The sequence below is a fragment of the Hippocampus zosterae genome, chromosome 14 (genome assembly GCF_025434085.1).
Source record: "Hippocampus zosterae strain Florida chromosome 14, ASM2543408v3, whole genome shotgun sequence".
Taxonomy (NCBI): Eukaryota; Metazoa; Chordata; class Actinopteri; order Syngnathiformes; family Syngnathidae; genus Hippocampus; species Hippocampus zosterae.
The window spans coordinates 2,203,430-2,219,995 of record NC_067464.1 but is presented as its reverse complement, the minus strand read 5'-3'; the positions used below and the strand labels follow the sequence as shown (position 1 = coordinate 2,219,995).

The 16,566-nt window shown below is 45.4% G+C and overlaps 1 protein-coding gene and 2 long non-coding RNA genes across 7 annotated transcripts in view; 1 reads left to right on the top strand and 2 right to left on the bottom strand.

The window, feature by feature from the left end:
- On the bottom strand, nucleotides 1-4,434 carry LOC127614354 (uncharacterized). The gene is made up of 2 exons (XR_007966478.1): nucleotides 4,291-4,434; nucleotides 1-446 (listed from the first exon to the last, which is right to left on the bottom strand). It is a non-coding gene; the product is annotated as an uncharacterized LOC127614354 (long non-coding RNA).
- Nucleotides 4,435-4,509: 75 nt separating this feature from the next.
- palm1b (paralemmin 1b) overlaps nucleotides 4,510-16,566 on the top strand; it is an 84,316-nt gene continuing 72,259 nt past the window's right edge. For 2 of the 5 annotated variants that reach the window (XR_007966461.1, XM_052085604.1), the window contains exons 1-3: nucleotides 4,510-4,634; nucleotides 14,368-14,410; nucleotides 15,358-15,438. Coding sequence is in view for 4 of the 5 variants with exons in the window: in XM_052085604.1 (XP_051941564.1) it covers nucleotides 14,369-14,410; nucleotides 15,358-15,438 (123 nt within the window). In the remaining variant the exon portion in view is untranslated. The remainder of the gene's footprint in view (nucleotides 4,635-14,367; nucleotides 14,411-15,357; nucleotides 15,439-16,566) is intronic. The other 3 variants (XM_052085603.1, XM_052085602.1, XM_052085601.1) reach the window with 3 other exon arrangements.
- The window catches only part of LOC127614350 (uncharacterized), a 130,023-nt gene continuing 124,210 nt past the window's right edge, over nucleotides 10,754-16,566 (bottom strand). The window contains exons 2-3 of the long non-coding RNA XR_007966471.1: nucleotides 11,934-14,005; nucleotides 10,754-11,878 (exon numbers count right to left, since the gene is read on the bottom strand). This is a non-coding gene — a long non-coding RNA (uncharacterized LOC127614350). The remainder of the gene's footprint in view (nucleotides 11,879-11,933; nucleotides 14,006-16,566) is intronic.

Sequence of the window (16,566 nt, the reverse complement as noted above, 5' to 3'; positions counted from 1 at the left end):
TTTTCTTTTTTTTAAATCCAGGTTAGTACATTTGAACTGGAAGAAATATTGACGGAGATTGTTTACGTCCCCCCATGCTGTCTCCTGGACTCACTCCCCTGGCTCCTGTCTAGGAAGCGTGTCAGACAGACCAGACGTCTCCACGGAAGCTCTTGGCAGAGGTTTGCGATCTCGCTTAAATAAAAAACACACATCTGACCCACTTTCACTCCTCGCTGTCAAGACATTGGGGAGAACTCGCATCTGCTTGGAGACGTCGTCACGTCGCGTTCAAAACAGGGAAGTAATCATAGAAAGAGTCGTCACAGAAATGCTAAGGACGCGCTAGACTTTTCTATTTGTGGTTGGCAAGGGGGCATCGTTTAAATAAGCAAATCGGAGCCTGTGATCCATCTCATATGTGTGCAAAATGGCACACTGCAGACATCTGACTCTTGTAGCATTTACTGCAAAAAAAAAAAGACAATTGGAGCAGGCACTTGTACTGACTCATTGAGGCTGATGCGCAACGAGGCGCTTAAGCTAGCACAAAATGCAAAACACCGGACGGGACTAAACAGAAGCTGGCTGCTCAATGAAAATCCGTGGACGGAAGGGAAGACGGCGATGAGTCAGAATCAAAAGAGCGTGCAAGCGGAGATTGAAAAAAAAAGCAGATGAAGGCTCAATTCACAAATGCGGCAGTAAATCATGTTTTCGTTGAACCGATCCCAGTGAATTGAAAATTTTGAGCAGACCTCCGACATTTGGCTAATTGATTCTTAGACCATTGGAGTAATTGAGCGTACTGAAAATAAAAGGCACAACAATTTTTTTTCTGCGTCTTGTTGAGACAGAAAAACCCGTCATTTGAGTTACGTTTTTTGGGGGGTAGGTTTTAACCACCTACCCGCCAAAAAACGGCAGATTTTGAAATGCACTTGCTTGAATGCTAGAAGTGGACATTTTAGCAGAGCGATCCATATGAAGTTGCATCCGTTTGGTTGAGCAGGCATTGGTTTTGCGCATTCAGCGGACACAACCCACAGAGTTTGAGAGCAGAGACAACGGCTTGATTTTCATGCCTTTGAAGGCTCATTTGATTTACTCGGTCGTTCACATTTTTTGTTCAAATTTTACATGACGTTTATTTTCACTTCGGGATCTTTAAACACGGAAAGCAGTCGAGAAAAATAGGAGGAGATGGCTGTGAAGCGTAACAGATGGAAAAATTCCAAAATGTCTCCATGTTTGCCGTCTACCTGCTCGGTGTAAAATGTCAGCTGCGCGTGAATTGTTATCACGATTCCAACCTCTTGTGTGGGTGTGTTTTTGTGTGCCTCCCGAGGCGCTGTGCACTTCTCGTAACGAGCTGCTTCAAGTGCGCACGGCAGGATAAAGCCTGTCTATTGTTCATCTTCTTTTCCTTCTTTGTACTTTTCGGCATTTTGCACGAGGCGGCGGGAAAGCGTCGCTTTCAGCCGTCGTTCAGCAATTAATCTTGAAAAATGTCTTGAGAAATAAATCTCGGAGCAAATTGTGTTTTATTTGATTTTTGGGGGGAAAAGTGATGAGCAAAGGTCACCAAACAACTTCAACATGGCAGTTAAAGTACCACCGCGTGTTGTCAACAGTAAACCGGGAGACATTTTGTCATTTTTCCAGGTCTTATCTCAACCCGGCACCAACGCTTTTTTATTTTGGGAGGGTGAATTTTTGTCGGTTTTTTTTTCCTCCTCTTCAATGTTTATTCATATTCAGGGAGGCTTCTGAGAGAGAGATAAGACGTCAAGTGCTGAGCTGGGCCTGAGGGCTGCCGGTCGGGGGGGGGGCGTAAATAATCGAGACATAAACACATTTGAGAAAGCAGCGAATAGCGCTTTCTTGTCACGTATGACCTCCCTGTGCTGTTTGTCATTAAAAAAAAAAATATGTCTGACGCTCATCTGTCAACAGCGTTCAATGTGATTGTGGATAAGTCTCGTGTGCGCAGTCAAAATGGCTGAAGGGCGGATGATGATGTGCGCACTGTTTCCCAAATGGAAACCTCCCTAAATCTCCCGCACAAAGCACACCAGCCTCGCTCCGGGCCAACCCTCAAACAATCCCTTTTTTTGGAGCCAAATATTCCCATGTCAAGAGACGGCAATATTACACGTGCCGTTATTGAAACAATATTTTTTTGTAGCTCAATACTACCTTGTCTAGGTTTCCAAAAACATAGAGTGTAGACTAGACTCTAGACCAGGTGAAAACCGGTCTAAGTTGTGGTGCAGGTGGTGTAACGCAATTTTTGGTGGAGTTCATTGAGGCGTAGGAAAATTGTACCAGGAATTTCTAGGCGCAGCCGAAGCGTTGAGGGGGGGGGGGTCCGTTTTGGTGGCCTCGGTATTGCATCCCTGTTTTTTGCAGATGATGTGGTGCTGTTGGCTCCTTCAAACAGGGGCTCACCAACTCTCACTGGAGCGTTTCGCAGCCGAGTGTGAAGCGGTTGGGATGAGAATCGGCACCTCCAAATCTGAAACCATGGTCCTCGGTCGGAAAAGGGTGGAGTGCCCCCTCTGGGTCCGGGGGGGAGATCTTGCCCCAAGTGGAGGAGTTTAAGTATCTTGGGGTCTTGTTCACGAGTGAGGGCAGGAGGAAGCGAGAGATCGACAGGTGGATCGGTGCAGTCATCTATGGCCACGAGATCCCAGATACAAGCGGCCGAAATGAGTTTTCTCCGCAGGGTGTCCGGGCTCTCCCTTAGAGATAAGGTGAGAAGCTCGGTCAACCGGGAGGGGCTCAGAGTCAAGCCGCTTCTCCTCCACATCGAGAGGAGCCAGATGAAGTGGCTTGGGAATCTGATTCGGATGCCTCCTGAACGCCTCCCTGGTGAGGTGTTTCGGGCATGACCCCGAGGAAGACCCAGGACTATGTCACTATGTCACTATGTCACTCAGCTGGCCTGGGAACGCCTCGGGATCCCACGGGGAGAGCTGGAAGAAGTAGCTAGGGAGAGGGAAGTCTGGGATTCCCTGCTAAAGCTGTTGCCCCTGCGACCCGGCCTCGGTTAAGAAGATGGATGGATGGATGGATGGGTGGCTGCCGTTTGAAAAAGCATGAGCGCAACGTGATTGGATGGCAAAGTGCTTTGCAACGATGCCATGACATAACATCACAGCGACATCATGGCTTTAATGTAAACTAACGCGTCAGTAATAGTCAGTGTGGGGAAAATGTCCAATATTTTGCAGCTTTTACACTAAAGCTAAAAAAAAAAGGCTTCCCTGCCGGATGTCGGTCATGCAATTTTGCTCCCTTGAGGTATGTCCAACAAAAAACACACACATAAATGATAAGAATTAAATCAGCGACGAATAAGGTCTCTCGCCTCCTTTTTTTTAATGGCCTAAGTCCTCAAGTGATCGTTCAAATTTCACACCATGTTTTGCCTTCATTAGATGGCGTGGACAAAAAAGAAAATAAGCAATTGAGTTGCCTAATGTCCTGGTGTTTTGTTTTAATTTATTTTTTTTTAGCTATGCTGAAGAATTTCAAAAAATTATCAATCAATGTGACCGACTATCTGACATGAACAACTCAATTGATTTATACTTTTGAATGGAAAAAGTATTTTTCATTATTTTTTTAACTGTGATCTGACTGTGTTCGGAATCAACCAATCACATTCAAACTCACTATTTAGTCAATAAGCTATTGACTAAATACTCAAACGGCATTATGGAAAACCAAAAATTAGTCCCCCCCCCCCCCCCCCCCCCCGCCCCAAATGGCAATGGCACTTTCATCAAAAATATATTTGCGACCCAAAATAGCAGCGGCGCCTCTTGCACGTTCATTCTGAAACTCGAGCTCACTCTGCTGGATTTTCAACGCAGGTGCAATTCTGCTCGTTTGAGCCCCCCCGTCAAATGGAGAAAAGAATCCATCCAAAAATCTAATTTCGTGTGGAAGTTAATCAACCCCAAAATAGCACGTGGACGTTTAATGTCACATTGACAGGCGTGTATGACATTTTTTTATCCACTAGAGGACGACAAATCCACAAATAACCCCCGCTTCTCGTTTTCAAAACAGAGCTGCAGTTGATCGAACGAGAATCTTCTCTCGGATGAACACAAGAGAGCAGCGGCATCATAAGAAACGCCTTTTTATTCCGAGGGCCCTCCCCGGCCCTCCGTCCCTCCCCCCTTCCCTGTTTTTCTCCCCCTACCCCCCACCCCCTCCCCCTTCTTCCATCTCCAAATTCACCTCCCCTCCCTCTCTATACGTGCTTCCTCCCTCCCTCCGCACCAACGACATTACAACCTGCTTTCAACCCGCCGCCCATGCTCGGAGCTCCGCCGTGTACGTCGAGGCGCAGAGCCGCGGGGGTGTCGCCACCACCACAGTCGGCCTGAGAAGCGCGCGGGCACCCGGACGACCGGCATCACCTCCAGGACGAGGACGAAGAGGAGGGAGGGAGGGCGAGGAGGAGGAGGGGGAGGAGGAGGAGGAAGAGGGGAGCTTGTAAGGAGTGGAAGGAGGAGAGGGAGAAATCAACACCACGCGTGTTTTCTCCCATTTTTTATTTTTTATTTTTGAAGGGGGTGGGGTTTGGGGGGGGGCGTGTGTGGAAAGAAGAAGGAGACTGGATCAACCACCGGAGCCGAGTAAGTCGTGATTTTGCCTATTTTTGCAGCATACTTCAGTCGCAGAGAGGGGGAAAAAATGATTCAAATGTGAGAAAAATTAGATTTTTTTCTTTTTGGCGTCCCACCCGTTACCCCAATTTGTGCATCCGACAGGTGTAACCGGACATGTTTATGCCGAAGCTACATCGATCTGTTGTGATGCTGAGAGAAGATGAGTGTGTGTGTGTGTGTGTGTTGGGAGTGGTGGGGGTGTCTCAACATCAGCACCAGCATCGTCATCCCTCTTATTTTTTTTTTATTTTGATTTCAATCCGGTGATGATGCTGACTGGCTTCTTCCACCAGTGCGTGTGTGTTGTGATGTGAGCAGTCTGCTGCTCCAATATGGCGCACGGTGTTGGCCATGACATAGCCCTGTCTGGAATCCGTGTGTGTGTGTATGTGCGTGTGTGTGTGTGTGTGTGTTCATGCGTATGTGACTGTATGCATCTAATCCAAGCTGCTGTGCCCAGGTCGGTACAGTGCAGTACACTAGTATGTGTAGAGTATACCGAGTACGCTGGGGGGGAGGGGGGGGGGGTATCTGAATCTTACAAATACTCCATGTACTTATAAAAAATACTAAAACTAAACCTAAAAAAAGTCAAATGAGTATTTTTGGGAAAAACCTATCCAACCTGCTCTAAATGCTAATAATAATATTCATTCATTCATTCATTCATCTTCCGAGCCGCTTGATCCTCACTAGGGTTGCGGGGGTTGCTGGAGCCTATCCCAGCTGTCTTCGGGCAGTAGGCGGGGGACACCCTGAATCGGTTGCCAGCCAATCGCAGGGCACACAGAGACGAACAACCATCCGCACTCACACTCACACCTAGGGACAATTTAGAGTGTTCAATCAGCCTGCCACGCATGTTTTTTGGAATGTGGGAGGAAACCGGAGCACCCGGAGAAAACCCACGCAGGCCCGGGGAGAACATGCAAACTCCACACAGGGAGGCCGGAGCTGGAATCGAACCCGGTACCTCTGCACTGTGAAGCTGACGCGCTAACCACTTGGCTACCGGGCCGCCTAATAATAATATATAATATATATAATATAATAATAATTAATACTATCTGAATTTAAAAATCAAAAGTCCAAACTAAATAGCCGCTAACGCTCATGAAAAATCAGAAAAAGCAACGCGGTTGTCAAAAGTCAACCGAATCCGTCAGAATGAACACACGTCAATGCATGCTCTGGATAATGTTAAGAAATCCCCCCGTATAGTCTCCTAAATCCTTCAAAAATGTCAATCAATGATTCCGAATCCATCAGAGATCCAAATTAACATGGATAAATTCAGTCGCTGGATAAAGCGGTGCTCCATTGTCAAAAAACCTAAGCCCAGACAAAACGCATGTTCTGCATGAACCTGACCGTCTGCAAAGCCGCTTTAAGTCCAAATTCAAAATGAACACAGATTGCATTGGAGCTAAATTCATCAATCATTCCACAATTAAATGAACCTGGTCGTCAGCGATATTTACAATTTAAATGCAACCTTTGCTGTGTTGCTCGTCAACATATGGTCATCCGTCCACCAGGGGGCGAAAGCGGTGCTATGCTAAACCGACTACAGAACAAGCCAGCGCACTGCACAGTCATGGCGGGAGTCGAAAGAACAGCAACAAATGGTGATGACGAGCATCATGGTGCCGAGCGAGTGCCTCCGAAGCATATGTGTCAAAGTCAGGTCCTGGAGGGGGGGGGGGGGGCGCTGTCCTGCATGTGTTTCAAGTCTCCCCGTTGCAACACACCTGATTCAAATGAACAGGTTCAATGTCAGGTTTCCGCAGAGCTTGCTGATGATCTGATCATTTCAATCAGGTGTGTTGCAAAATGGAGACTTTGGGAAACCTGCAGGACAGCAGCCCTCCGGGACCTAACTTTGAGACCACTGCAGCAAAGGGATAAGTCACTTGTTTTTGAATTCTGGCAAAATGACATTAACCAAGATTCAGTTAGCCCTTGGAAAACTTTTCATGGTTGGGTATCTGTTTTTTTTTTTTAATGATTATTCTTGTAAAACGATAATCAGACCGTCCATCCATCCATCCATCTTCTACCGCTCATCTGGGGCCGGGTCGCGGGGGCAACAGCTTTAGCAGGGAAGCCCAGACTTCCCTCTCCCTAGCTACTTCTTCCAGCTCTCCCCGGGGGATCCCGAGACGTTCCCAGGCCAGCTGGGTGACATAGTCTCTCCAGCGTGTCCTGGGTCTTCCTCGGGGTCTCCTCCCGGTGGGACATACCCGGAACACCTCACCAGGGAGGCGTTCAGGAGGCATCCGAATCAGATGCCCAAGCCACCTCATCTGGCTCCTCTCGATGTGGAGGAGAAGCGGCTTGACTCGGAGTCCCTCTCGGATGACCGAGCTTCTCACCTTATCTCTAGGGGAGAGCCCGGACACCCTGCGGAGAAAACTCATTTCGGCCGCTTGTATCCGTGATCTCGTTCTTTCGGTCACGACCCATAGACCGTTCCTGTTAAAAAATCATGTTGCCCTGAAAGTTGTTTACGCTTGTTAAAGTAGTCCAGTAAAAAAAAAAAACATACATTTCCCGAATATAATCGTGATGATCACTTTGGCCATAATGCTGCAGCACTACTCAAGACTTAGAGTCTTGACAATTCAATGTTAGCTTGTTAGCTAATATGCTACAAGCATGAGGCTGGGTTTTGTTTTTAAGCTAACCAAGCTAATTTTGCCTGCGACTGATTGTCTGAGTCAAACGGTTTGTGTTAGCAGACTTGTGTTTGCTTTGTTAGCGCACAGCAGGTGGATTAGACGACACGAAAGCGCTTGTTTTTGTTTTAGTCTCTCTCACTCTTCCAGTCATTGTCAATCGAGATGCGAGGGAGTGAACGCAAACACGCCAATTGCATCCTACGAAGGTGAGAGCTGTTTCGAATGATTTCGAAACAGGCCTGTGTCATCGGGGGTGTTAGCAAAGCTTTCCGCAGTTTCTGGTTCTCTGTGTATTTGAACAAAAACCCACATCACACACAGATCACGTGCTCCGAATGGTTTTTAATTGTGAACGTAACGTAAATTGGACCTCGAGGGACAGAATTGGAGTCGTTAACAGTTTCAGTCAGTGTGCTGTCAAGTGCAAAACTCCACTTCAGGTCCTTGTGACCAAGTGAGCTATTTTTAGCCCGGCCAGTTGGCCATTATTAAAGGACAATGGGTGTCAACTTGGCCCCCCCGCTGTGATGTATATCCATATCAAAAATGGCACACATTGTCAGTAAAACTCATTCAGTGCCAAGGACGTTTTTTTTTTCATGTTAGCTGTTAGAACTGTTAGCCGTTAGATCAGTAATGAAGAATGAAGCGAAAGCGCCCGGCCTGCCTGACTGTAAACTCTTGCCGATTCACAACCGTAGATTTTCCGGAGAAAATTATTCAAACTATGAACTAAAAAAATGCAGAGCCACATATTTTTGTGTTTGTTTTTGTAACATCCAAAGACGTCGATGAAAAGCCCTGCTCCCTTTTGAAGCTAGCGTTAGCTGATAGCAAACGGCAGCGTGACGGAAGATACCAGTCGCGGTCCGACGGGCAGGCAAAGTCTCCTTGTCAAGGTGACGCCAGAGAAAGCAAGGCGGTAAACATCTTAAGATGATGCATAGAAAGGTCCGGATCCTTTTTGGGCGGTGATGAAGTGAAAGATTGTCATGTGACTTTGGACGTTAGTTTTTAAATACATGAAGAACATCTGAGGATAGTTTCTCAAAAGGTCAACGTCGTTTATGGGGGCGGGGGGGGGGGTTATTCATTTGTAATTGGGTTACTAACCCCCGTGAATAGGGAGGGCTCAATGGGGCCAAAGGTTCGACAGTGACACAGTCATAAAATATTGATTGATTTTTATCTGGCGTCAAGTGTGTGTGAAATTTCATGTTTTCACGAATGTCTCTTTTGGTCCTGGATGGTCACATTACACACGACCACCGCCCTCGTCCTCCCTCCCTCCCTACTTTTCCACCAACTGCTTTGTCATGACGTAAATTGAAGCAAGAGAGCATCACCAGATACCGTGTCTTCTGGAAAGTATCGTTTTTTCTTCTCTAGTCGATTACCCCCCCCCCTCCCTCTCCCAGCTCACATTCATTGGTGCATACTCATGATGATCACCCCCGTTAGCCTCTCTCAAAAGGCCTATTGATACAAACCCGAGATGGAAGGGGGGGGGGGGTTGAACTGGATGTAACCCCGGTTTAACACACACAAACATTCACGATTCCGAGCGAACGGCGCAACTACGTCAACAATTCCCGAGCCTCTTGAGAACCTTTGTTTCTGGGACTTTGCCAAAAGAAGGCACCTAATGCTTTCCCGTCTTAGCGTCGGAGGGTCTTGTTAATGCATTGGGCTTCCGATATGAGGATACTGCTGATCAGCTAAAAAAAATAAATAACTAAATAAAAAATGTCCACACAGGCACTTGTCCGTCTTAACTGCACTTTAGAGTTAGGACGCCATTTTGGTCTCTGCTACACTAATGCAACCCAGAAGAAGACCATGTTGGTCCTCCTTACTCGGGTGATTGAAAGAGATAAACGGGAAAGGACGGTTGAAGAAATGCGGACGACGTGGAGTATCCGCGATTAATGGGACGCCCTAAATTTCAGCTGAAGATGCAACACGGTGTCACAATTTCAAATGTCCAGTTTGAGGCCCCAAGTAAGACGCGGCTGTTTTGCTAACATTGTTGTCACCGTTTGTTTGCGCATTTTCAGCAAATCATATTCCAACATGTTGTCGTGTATTTTGAAATTAAAACTCGGTATTCAATTCTGATGTGGTTGCCTGGACATTTGACAAATTGATTGTGGCGGTACAAGCTTAGAAGTTGCAATGCTAACAGTGGACCTAGCTAAACGCGGACGTTCCCGAGGTTTGACCGTTGCGGCTTTAGACAGTCCGATGCTTGACCCGGACACAAGAATGTGTTTGTGTGTGTGTAGGGAAGGCTATTGTTGTCTTTATTTTTATTTTTTTTTGTCGGGCCAGAAAGGAAGGAAGACATGGAAGTGTGGAGACTCAGAGAGCAAAGTGCTTCTCCAGCAGTGTGAGGAGGGGTGGTGAGAGGGGGGCACCTGGAGATTAGTTTCCTTTCTCTTCCAATGCAGAGTGAGGGTCATTAAGTCAAGAGTCATTTCACTGTCATCATTCACTCTGTGGAGTGGAAACTTTTCTCCCCCCCCCACCCCCCTGCCAGACACTTCTATTACTCGAGTGTACGTGTTTGGGGAAATCCATTCATTCGTTGCCAATTTTTGCTGTCTTTCTTATCGTTCAAAGCATTGGTGGCTGAAATATGGCTCTTTAACTCTCTCCGCTGAGCATTTATTTGGTTTATCGCGTTTGGAAAAAGCCAAAAAGAAGCCAAATCAAAATGAGCGAATCGGCTCCTCGTTGAAAACACATTGACGAGTCAAACCGAGAATCAGGTTTTAATCTTCCATGAACTGAACCACCAAGAAAAAAGGATTTCCCGATTCAAATCAATTCAAAACGCCTGTATTATTATTTTTAAATGTTGTTTGTAGATTTTTTTGTGTGGAGTTTGCATGTTCTCCCGAGGCCTGCGCGGGTTTTCTGCGGGTGCGCCGGTTTCCTCCCACGTTCCAAAAACATGCATGGCTGATTCATTCATTCATTCATCTTCCGAGCCGCTTGACCCTCACTAGGGTCGCGGGGGGTGCTGGCTAGAGCCCATCCCAGCTGTCTCCGGGCAGTAGGCGGGGGACACCCTGAATCGGTTGCCAGCCAATCGCAGGGCACACAGAGACGAACAACCATCCACGCTCACACTCACACCTAGGGACAATTTAGAGTGTTCAATCAGCCTGCCACGCATGTTTTTGGAATGTGGGAGGAAACCGGAGCACCCGGAGAAAACCCACGCAGGCCCGGGGAGAACATGCAAACTCCACACAGGGAGGCCGGAGCTGGAATCGAACCCGGTACCTCGGTACTGTGAAGCCGACGTGCTAACCACTGGACTAGCGGGCCGCTGCATGGCTGATTGAAGATTGGCTGGCAACCGGTTCAGGGTGTCCCCCGCCTCCTGCTCAAAGACCTTTGTGAGGATAAGCGAATAGAAAAATAGATGGGTGGATGGAATTTAGGAATGAGGCCAGTCGCTTTGCAAAATGTGGAAAACGCAAAATGCCTGGAAGGTCTTCACAGTTTCACTATTAAGGGACTTAAAAAAAAAAAAAAATCAGGAAAGCTCATTTGTTTTTAATCTCACCTTAATGGACTCCGAATGAACCTCTCTTCTCCGCTTGATTGCAAAGGCGCCGATGATGATCACCTCTCACACGCAAGTCTCCAATTAAAACGTGAAGTCACCGTTTGGCGTTTGAAAACGTTCCGCGGGGTTGATCGCTCCACTCGACTGGTTTTAATAGCATCCCCCCCGTTGTTTTTGTTTTGTTTTTCTGACGAATAATGAAAATGAATAAATAAAATCCTCCCACATGGTTGCTGCGGTATTTGAGGCACTAAAGCCTTTATTGGCTGCGCTAGTGCGTGGGTGGGCACAGGCTGTTACAGTGTCCAGTTAGTGTACCAGTTAAATATAATCTTTCTGTTGTTCCGCCCCCCCCCCCCCAGCCCCTGCCCCCCAATCCAGACGGTGCAGAATGAAGTCCTGAATTAATCATGCTATTCAATGTGTCAAAATCGGTGTCTCATAGCTAGAAATCACACATGCGTCGGAAGATTGTGAAAACCTGCGTTGAAAGAAAACTTGGCCGCCATCTTGTGAAAGATTTTTCTCATTTGGGTGCGTTTTGTGTCATTTGTGTAAAACGAATCTCGGTGCCGGAGGAAGCTACGCTATTAGCGGCAAGCTGGTGGGGGCTCTATGCGGGCCCTTAATGCGTTCCTTTCCTGGAAGTGCTACGAGAGCGTCGGATGCGCTCGTCGGGGTGGGGGGGGGGGGGGGGGGGGAATTAGCGCCGTCATTAGTCAGCTCTCTTGCGATGCGCCGGCCTTGCCGTATTGACAAAATATGACTTTGTTTGTTCAAGACCACTTCCTGCTATCCGTGTTCTTCTGAGCTTGATGTCTTGATTTTCTTATTGTTCTTACAAGGCTGTTTCGAGAATTCTTCTTTTTTCATGAAGCCACACCCACAAAACACAGAGTGGCCAATCGCAGTCGTCCCTATATTTTTGGGACTCTACAGTGACACTACCACTTTTTCTCAGGCCGATACCAATCTGAGTACCGTACTCAATTCTTGAGTAGTCACCGAAACCACTCGCACTTTTGAGACACAAAATTCCTCCCCAACCCCCCCCCCCCCCAAAAAGTGACCGATCATTTTAAAGAAAGAGCTATTTTCCCCAAAAGAGCAAAATTTCTTAAAATTGTACAAAGTTAATGGCAATTTGCTATTCTTCTCATTTCTAGTTCCTGCTTGTGAAACGACCACGGTTATCGGTCGACGTTTCGAGTACCGATATCTTGAAATAAGGCACCGATACGATGCCTGGTATCGTTAGTCATCCATCCCTTGTAAAATGTTTGAGCCTTAGATGAGGTGGAAAGAAATATGAACAGGACACGATAGCATTCGGTGCTAGCACCAAAATGGGTTAATTCAAAACGCAGAAACATCCCACATTATTTTTGTGTATTTGCACTTGGACCTCTGAAAAAGATCAAGTCAACTAAAATAAATTGAGCTGTACAAGTTATTGGTCACATTAATGGTGGAAAAAGTTTGGAAATGAATTAGCTCGTTTTCATTTTTTTTTTGTGGGTGTTGAAATCTGGTGTTTGGACAGGGGTGTGTAGACTTTTTATATACACTGTACAAAATTAGTTGTCAATTTGTCATTTAAATCAACACAGATAAATGCGAGCTCCGGATAAACTCTATAGTCAATAAATTAAGATGAGATCATCAATTATATTCTGACATTTTTGTTTATTTGGTGGCCTGCTAGATTTTTCCTGGCGTCAAATATGGAACTTGGTTCAATAAAAGTTGAGAAGCACTGAGCAAGAAGGCTTTTCCCCACACCAGGAGCATTCATGTAAGGCAGCACGGACGAGCATTGAGACGGCGCGAGTGTCTTGTGTGCACACTTGCATGGGGGTGGGGGTCGATCAGATGATTGCGGTCTTGTCCGTGTGACGCTGATGTGGCTCCTCGACACATGGCAGAAGGCACTCTTGTGCCTCCGAGGCTCTGTCTGTGTACATCGGTGAAATAATCTCCTCCGTCGGGAGGAAAACTTGAGGGGTGGGGGGCGACCTGAAAGCAGACTGGGGAAATGATTGAAGCCATTGTGTACGTCTGTCCAAACTGTTGCTGATGACCTTGTTTGCATTGTTCATTTCCTCAACATTTTCGTCTGATCGATATCTGATAGTTTTATTCATGGATCAATAAGGCAACAACGTATTACACTTTCCATCCCGGCCAAACCCCCTCCCCCAACCCCCCCTGCATGTTCTACTCTTAACAGTAGCACACAGAGCAGCTAATAAACGGATGCTTGCTAGCTAGCTAGCAGCCCATTAGCACCAGATTTACATAGCAAAATTCAAGCTTGCGATGACATTTATCACCAAATGATTGTCGAGTAACATTATAAGATTGTCACCATCGTGTTACTGTTGTGAAAAAAAAAAAAAAAGGTCAGTCAGCAAAATCATTTCATCATTGTCATCGTCGCTGACAAAAACACAACGTGGGCACAGGCTGTTGTTGTCGCATTTGTCTTCATTGTTTGCTTCCTAAAAAACAAGACTAGCTAAAATAACGATCGATATACTGTATATATACAGAATATATATATATATATATATATATATATATATATATATATATATATATATAAGATTAAAACCAAAAACATTTGCAAAAAAATAAAAAAATTAACAATTCAACTTATTGGAGAATTTATTGCTAGGCGCTAATGCTAATGCTTCATTCCAAAGAAATAAAAAATAAAAATCTGTTTGTGTTTCGAAAACAAAACTGCGACATGCTAACCATTCATTCATTCATCTTCCTAACCGCTTGATCCTCACTAGGGTCGCGGGGGGTGCTGGAGCCTATCCCAGCCGTCTTCGGGCAGTAGGCGGGGGACACCCTGAATCGGTTGCCAGCCAATCGCAGGGCACACAGAGACGAACAACCATCCACGCTCACACTCACACCTAGGGACAATTTAGAGCGTCCAATCAGCCTGCCATGCATGTTTTTGGAATGTGGGAGGAAACCGGAGCACCCGGAGAAAACCCACGCAGGCCCGGGGAGAACATGCAAACTCCACACAGGGAGGCCGGAGCTGGAATCGAACCCGGTACCTCTGCACTGTGAAGCCGACGTGCTAACCACCGGACTACTGGGCCGCCCTACATGCTAACCACTTTCCCAGTATTACCGCCGCCCTTTTTTTTTGTGCAGCAGCCCTTTTCACCTTCCATTCTCACTCCTCTTGTCTGGAAATCATTACAAGTAGAGCAGGAATCTCCTGCTGGCACATTAGCATGCCTCCACCGACTCTCCTGCGCTGGAAAGAATCCAAAGCAAAGTAAAGCAACGCGTATCGAACTTGTTGACAGTTTTGTCGTCGTGGGCGGCCAACGGGCAAATGCCGCAGTCAGCAAACGTTTGCTCGACTTTCTTCTCACTCTCTCTCTCTCTCCCTCTTTCATGCCATCTTTAGGATGGATGAGGTGTCGCAAGAAGAGAGGCTCCAGGTCATCGCTGTGAGTAGAAAAGCAACACGCAACATCTTATTGGCTCTCCGTGACGACCCTGAGCCCCAAATCCGATTATGTCCCATCTCCCGGCACCACGAGAGAACATCAAACGCCAATGCACTTAGGCACTCCCTCTCGCTTGTTATTTCTGTAAATACTCGCGCTTAAAAGAAAGATAAATATTATTGGATGGAATAAAGATGTGGAGCACACACGCGCATACACTTTCTTTCTTCTTTTTTTCTTTTTTTTTAAACATTTTCTCTCATTTTCCAACACTGACAGTTACTATTTCAACAAACTGCTAATCCTGTGGCAAATTTGATCACTATTTGTTCAATGCAACCAAAATAGCTTAAAATCAAACCACCCAAAAAATAGTTTTGTATATTTTTGAGCACAAGGAGCATACATTTTCAAAAGTTAATCTACTCAATTATTTGCTTATTCTGTCATTTTTCATGCTAAAAAAAAAAAAAAAACACTTATAAATGATGAAGCAGGGCCCGAAAGTCACACATAATCTTTTTTTTGGGGGGGGGGGGGGGTGACATATGCATTTCTCATTTCAATTCAGGCACTCATGCAGAAAACAGTAAAAGTTTGGAAATGTCACTGCATGCTTTGAATGGTAGGTGCCCCCCTCCTAAAAAGAAAATCCTTTGGCGGTACTTCAACCGACATTCTTAAAAAAAAAATGGCTCAAACTTGAAAACTTTTTTTTTAAATTTAATTCATGTCTAAAAAAAGCTGAGTCACCTTGGCAGAAAAATAAAGTGAAGGATCTGTTGCCGCATGATTTGAATGCTATGATCGATATTCCTTAATGAATAAATAAAAATAAATAAAAATGAAGAATGAATGTCAGCATTTTTTTGGGGGGGGCATTTTTGTCACGTCTGCGCTTTTGGGTGCATGACATCCATATAAATCATGTACTCATTTGCTTGTAGGAGAAAAGGAAGAAGCAGACAGAGATTGAGAACAAGAGGAGGCAGCTGGACGATGACCGACGACAACTCCAACATCTCAAGGTACGCTCCACTTAAAACCAACGCCCCCCCCCTGCCCAAAATTAAACAGTGCCCTCATCGTTTTCAAAACATTCCCTTGAATTCATTTTGTCATAAAAGGCAGCCGAAGCCGGGAGGAAATGAGTTGAGCACAATGTAAAGGGATGTCATGAATCACTAATTGAATCCGTTTGCTTTATTGTGAAAATATGTCTTTCAGCTCCCTTTGATATCGCGGCATGACAACACCGCCCTTTCCTTCCCTCCTCTATAGTTGCCTTTTTTTGCCAGAAGGAATAGAAACAAAGAATTTGGATGCTTTTGCTGATGCACTGAGCCACTTTAAAAAAAAAAATGGTTGTCATAAAAAATAATTAGCTTGAGTCATTCTCAACCGGTTGGAAGTAGAAAGAAGCATAACAATAATAAGGCATTGCCAGCCAGAGAATATTTGTGGTAAAATTATATGCAAACGTGAGTTTTTATTTATACCGTCAAAAGTGCCTTCCTAGAAAAAAAAAAAAAACGAATCTGCCAAAATGTATAAAAAACACGATTTGTAATGCAATAATAATGCGGTTGTCTTTTAGTATATCAGAAAAAGTTGGTGATGAAGTGCTGCCTCTGCCAGTGAAAATACAAAATGTCCTTTTACTGTCTTTTTTTTTAAGCGCTGGTATTTGTGTCATCAAACTCAACCCGATAAGCTCCGCCCTGGTTGTCATGGTAACAAAAAGCAAAAATTGCTTCGTTCAAATATTGACATTTATTTGTACTTTATGAATTCTTAGCGCTCATTGGATAATCCGTTCATTAGTTTATCGTAAATAACGGAAAATGTTAATTGGTTAAATCATAAAATTATTTGAAATAATAGGAATTAAAAACTGAGCATGAATTATTTCATGGTATTATTTCCGCATGTGTGTGTGTGTGTGTGTGTACAATGTGTATGTTGCTATCAGAGCAGAATAGCAACCGCTCCCTCTATTTATTTTGACAGTCGTTTCTCCCTTTAACTGCAAAAACGAGTGTCGGGTCGTGCTGAGCTGTGAACCTTTTAAAGCCCTTAAATCCAAGTTGATGAGAAACAAACGCTGCCAGCTCGCTGCAGGCCTCCCGAGCAACGGCGCCCATGGTGAGAGCCGA